This window comes from Oncorhynchus masou, chromosome 20 (assembly GCF_036934945.1).
Source record: "Oncorhynchus masou masou isolate Uvic2021 chromosome 20, UVic_Omas_1.1, whole genome shotgun sequence".
Lineage (NCBI taxonomy): Eukaryota > Metazoa > Chordata > Actinopteri > Salmoniformes > Salmonidae > Oncorhynchus > Oncorhynchus masou.
The window spans coordinates 27937771-27943770 of NC_088231.1; the positions used below are offsets into that span (position 1 = coordinate 27937771).

At 49.0% G+C, this 6000-nt stretch overlaps 1 protein-coding gene across 1 annotated transcript in view; it reads left to right on the forward strand.

Annotated features, from left to right (window-relative positions):
• n4bp2 (NEDD4 binding protein 2) overlaps nt 1–6000 on the forward strand; it is a 56557-nt gene that overhangs the window by 5804 nt on the left and 44753 nt on the right. Inside the window, exons 2-4 of the mRNA XM_064925941.1 lie at nt 2514–3627; nt 3753–3877; nt 5424–5512. Coding sequence (XP_064782013.1) covers nt 2514–3627; nt 3753–3877; nt 5424–5512 — 1328 coding nt within the window. The remainder of the gene's footprint in view (nt 1–2513; nt 3628–3752; nt 3878–5423; nt 5513–6000) is intronic.

Below are 6000 nucleotides of genomic sequence, written 5' to 3' on the forward strand. Positions count from 1 at the left end.
ATATTGGGACTACAGTTCAACAGTACATATTGAGACTACAGTTCAACAGTACATATTGGGACTGTAGTTCAACAATACATATTGGGACTTTAGTTCAACAGTTCATATTGGGACTGTAGTTCAACATACATATTGGGACTGTAGTTCAACAGTACATATTGGGACTGTAGTTCAACAGTACATATTGGGACTGTAGTTCAACAGTACATATTGGGACTGTAGTTCAACAGTACATATTGGGACTGTAGTTCAACAGTACATATTGGGACTGTAGTTCAACAGTACATATTGGGACTGTAGTTCAACAGTACATATTGGGACTGTAGTTCAACAGTACATATTGGGACTGTAGTTCAACAGTACATATTGGGACTGTAGTTCAACAGTACATATTGGGACTGTAGTTCAACAGTACATATTGGGACTGTAGTTCAACAGTACATATTGGGACTGTAGTTCAACAGTACATATTGGGACTGTAGTTCAACAGTACATATTGGGACTGTAGTTCAACAGTACATATTGGGACTGTAGTTCAACAGTACATATTGGGACTGTAGTTCAACAGTACATATTGGGACTGTAGTTCAACAGTACATATTGGGACTGTAGTTCAACAGTACATATTGGGACTGTAGTTCAACAGTACATATTGGGACTGCAGTTCAACAGTACATATTGGGACTACAGTTCAACAGTACATATTGAGACTACAGTTCAACAGTACATATTGGGACTGTAGTTCAACAGTACGTATTGGGACTACAGTTCAACAGTACATATTGAGACTACAATTCAACAGTACGTATTGAGACTACAATTCAACAGTACGTATTGGGACTGTAGTTCAACAGTACGTATTGGGACTGTAGTTCAACAGTACATATTGGGACTGTAGTTCAACAGTACATATTGGGACTGTAGTTCAACAGTACATATTGAGACTACAATTCAACAGTACATATTGGGACTGTAGTTCAACAGTACATATTGGGACTACAGTTCAACAGTACATATTGAGACTACAATTCAACAGTACATATTGAGACTACAATTCAACAGTACGTATTGGGACTGTAGTTCAACAGTACATATTGGGACTGTAGTTCAACAGTACATATTGGGACTGTAGTTCAACAGTACATATTGGGACTACAATTCAACAGTACATATTGGGACTGTAGTTCAACAGTACATATTGGGACTGTAGTTCAACAGTACATATTGGGACTGTAGTTCAACAGTACATATTGGGACTGTAGTTCAACAGTACATATTGGGACTGTAGTTCAACAGTACATATTGGGACTACAATTCAACAGTACATATTGGGACTGTAGTTCAACAGTCATCATTGCTTTGCACAAAAAGGGCATCACAGGCAAGGATATTGCTGCCAGTAAGATTGCACCTAAATCAACCATTTATCGGATCATCAAGAACTTCAAGGAGAGTGGTTCAATTGTTGTGAAGAAGGCTTCAGGGTGCCCAAAAAAGTCCAGCAAGCGCCAGGACCGTCTCCTCAACCTGATTCAGCTGCGGGATCGGGGCACCACCAGTACAGAGCTGCTCAGGAATGGCAGCAGGCAGGTGTGAGTGCATCTGGACGCACAGTGAGGTGAAGACTTTTGGAGGATGGCCTGGTGTCAAGAAGGGCAGCAAAGAAGCCACTTCTCTCCAGGAAAAACATCAGGGACAGACTGATATTCTGCAACAGTTGCAGGGATTGGACTCCACCTTGCCATAAGTCAAAAGTGATAACTAAGTGGCTCGGTGAACAAAACATCGATATTTTGGGTCCATGGCCAGGAAACCCCCCCCCAGACCTTAATCCCATTGAGAACTTGTGGTCAATCCTCAAGAGGCGGGTGGACAAACAAAAACGCACAAATTCTGACAAACTCCAAGCATTGATTATGTAAGAATGGGCTGCCATCAGTCAGGATGTGGCCCAGAAGTTAATTGACAGCATGCCAGGGTGGATTGCAGAGGTCTTGAAAAAGAAGGGTCAACACTGCTAAATGACTTAAATGTAATGTAAATGTAACACTGCAAATATTGACTCTTTGCATCAACTTCATGTAATTGTCAATAAAAGCCTTTGACACTTATGAAATGCTTGTAATTATACTTCAGTATCCATGGTAACATCTGACAAAAATATCGAGAGACACTGAGGCAGGAGACTTTGGAAATTTTTATTTGTGTCATTCTCAAAACTTTTGGTCACGACTGTACATGTCACACACGGCTAAAGAGTTAATTTAACCAAATGTTCCCTTTCTCTCTCTCTCTCTCTCTCCTACCACCTCTCTCTCTCTCTCTCCTCTCTCTCTCCACTACCATCTCCCCCCTCTATCTCCTACCATCTCTCTCTTTCTTTCTCTTTCTCTCCCTCTTTCTCTCTCTTTCTCTTTCTCTCTCTTTCTCTCCCTCCCTCTCTCTCTCTCTCTCTCTCTCTCTCTCTCTCTCTCTCTCTCTCTCTCTCTCCTCTTCCATGTCTCTTCCTGTAGTTGAGAATGCGATGGATTCTCTCCTGGAGCTGTCTGTAGCAGCTGAGCATGTTGGCCCCCTCCCTCCCCTCCTCTCCGGGTTTGAGCTTACCGCAGCTCTCCTCAGCCCCCAACACAACTCCTCCAAACCAGACCTTCACCCCCACCTTCCTACGGGGGAGTCCGCTGTCCCCCTCTCCCCTCCCCGACGGGCCCTTCCTCTCCGCAGCGAAGATAACCAGGACCTAACCACTGACTTGACAGAAGAGTTTGATGTTCTGATCGACCGTGAGCTGGAGAATCTTACCATACAGCAGGAAGCTGAAGAGAGGGACCACGGTGATCTTCACTCCTCCTCCTCTTCCTCATCCGTCTCTTCCCTCTCCTTCCTCGTTCAGCCCGCGGACGCCCAGCAGCAGGCCCTACCCCAGACGCTTCAGTCCAGCCCAAGAGCCTCCAGGAGGGGGCTCCCAGGGGACCAGCCATGCCCAGACAGGGTGTTCTCAGCTGGACAGGCTCGCGGACCTCACTCCCCTGTCTCTGACCTGAGCCTCAACTTCTCTGGAGGAGCAGCCGGTTACCGGCGGCAACGGTTATTACTGGACTTCAGCCATCTGACTTCGTCGCCGTCCGGGACGGACAGAACTAAACCCAGCCTGCCGTTGGACCCAGGGGCCTCCGATCGCCCCTCTGCATTCCAGGCATACAGGAAACTGGACCAGTTCACGGTTCGTCCAGAGGGCGAGCGGACCGTACCACCAGGCGGCGTAGCAGAGGGGGCGAGGACGAAGACGAGCGTCGCAGGGGAAGAAGAGGTACTCAACAACCCGTCGTTCTGGAACACTCGAGCGCCTGAGTTCCAACCACATGGAAATCGGGCAACGGGGCCGGCATTTATCGTCCCTGTGGCGCTAAGCCCCTCCTCCTGGCACACCCGGGCCACACCCGCCTCCCACTGGTTGGCCCAGGGCCCTGTCGGTCAAGTCCCGACCGTCCCCAGGTCTTGGACAGGGGGTGTGTCTGCTGGCCCCAGAGCACCCCTCCTCTCTGGGCAACATGGTAGGCTCCGGCTGGAGGGGCGTGTCCTAGTGCTGCTACGGGGAGCTCCTGGGTCGGGCAAGTCCACCCTGGCCCGGTAAGGGGGCGTGTTAGGTGTGTGTGTGTGTATAGGGGGTGGGCGGGGTGTTGGATGGGTGTGTGTGTGTTTTTACAATAATGTTAACCACACTCACCAATAATCGTGTGTGTGTGTGTGTGTAGGGCCATGCTGGAACAGAACCCACATGGGGTGGTGTTGAGCACCGATGATTATTTCTGTCGTCATGGGGACTATCGCTATGACCCCTCAGCTTTAGGGGAGGCCCACGAATGGAACCACGCTAGAGGTATACACCCTAACCCCTACACCCTAACCAACCCCTACACCCTAACTAACCCCTACACCCTAACTAACCCCTACACCCTAACTAACCCCTACACCCTAACTAACCCCTACACCCTAACTAACCCCTACACCCTAACTAACCCCTACACCCTGACTAACCCCTACACCCTGACTAACCCCTACACCCTAACTAACCCCTACACCCTAACTAACCCCTACACACTAACCCATACACCCTAACTAACCCCTACACCCTGACCCCTACACCCACCCTAACCCCTCTACACCCTGCTGACCCCTGCACCCTAACCCCTACAGCCTAACACCCTAACCCCTACACCCTAACCCCTACACCCTAACCCCTACACCCTAACCCCTACACCCTAACCGCTACACCCTGACTAACCCCTACACCCTGACTAACCCCTACACCCTGACTAACCCCTACACCCAAACTAACCCCTACACCCTGACTAACCCCTACACCCTGACTAACCCCTACACCCTGACTAACCCCTACACCCTGACTAACCCCTACACCCTGACTAACCCCTACACCCTGACTAACCCCTACACCCTGACTAACCCCAACACCCTGACTAACCCCTACACCCTGACTAACCCCTACACCCTGACTAACCCCTACACCCTAACTAACCCCTACACCCTAACTAACCCCTACACCCTAACTAACCCCTACACCCTAACTAACCCCTACACCCTAACTAACCCCTACACCCTAACTAACCCCTACACCCGAACTAACCCCTACACCCGAACTAACCCCTACACCCTGACCCCTACACCCTAACCCCTCTACACCCTGCTGACCCTTACACCCTGACCCCTACACCCTGACCCCTACACCCTGACCCCTACACCCTAACCCCTCTACACCCTAACCATGTAAATGGTCTCTGTTTCCCATTGAATAACACAGTGTTTATGTCCTCAGCCCAGGAAGTGATGGAGGCCTCTTTCTCTCCTGTTATTATTGACAACACCAACATATACTATCCCCTAACCCCTACACCCTGACCCCTACACCCTAACCCCTACACCCTAACCATGTAAATGGTCTCTGTTTCCCATTGAATAACACAGTGTTTATGTCCTCAGCCCAGGAAGTGATGGAGGCCTCTTTCTCTCCTGTTATTATTGACAACACCAACATATACTATCCCCTAACCCCTACACCCTAACCCCTCTACACCCTGACCCCTACACCCTAACCCCTCTACACCCTAACCATGTAAATGGTCTCTGTTTCCCATTGAATAACACAGTGTTTATGTCCTCAGCCCAGGAAGTGATGGAGGCCTCTTTCTCTCCTGTTATTATTGACAACACCAACATATACTATCCCCTGACCCCTACACCCTAACCCCTCTACACCCTGACCCCTACACCCTAACCCCTCTACACCCTGCTGACCCCTACACCCTGCTGACCCCTACACCCTGACCCCTACACCCTAACCCCTCTACACCCTAACCATGTAAATGGTCTCTGTTTCCCATTGAATAACACAGTGTTTATGTCCTCAGCCCAGGAAGTGATGGAGGCCTCTTTCTCTCCTGTTATTATTGACAACACCAACATGCAGGTCTGGGAGATGAAACCCTACGTAACTATGGTCCGTCTCTCTCAAACACACACACCTACACACACACATCTACACACCTACACACACACCTACACACACACATGTAACTATGGTCCGTCTCTCTCAAACACACACACCTACACACACACATGTAACTATGGTCCGTCTCTCTCAAACACACACACACACACACACACACACACACACACACACACACACACACGCGTAACTATGGTCCGTCTCTCTCAAACACACACACACACACACGTAACTATGGTCCGTCTCTCTCAAACACACACACACACGTAACTATGGTCCGTCTCTCTCAAACACACACACCTACACACACACATGTAACTATGGTCCGTCTCTCTCAAACACACACACACACACACACGTAACTATGGTCCGTCTCTCTCAAACACACACACACACACGTAACTATGGTCCGTCTCTCTCAAACACACACACACACACACGTAACTATGGTCCGTCTCTCTCTCTTTTCTTTCTTTAAT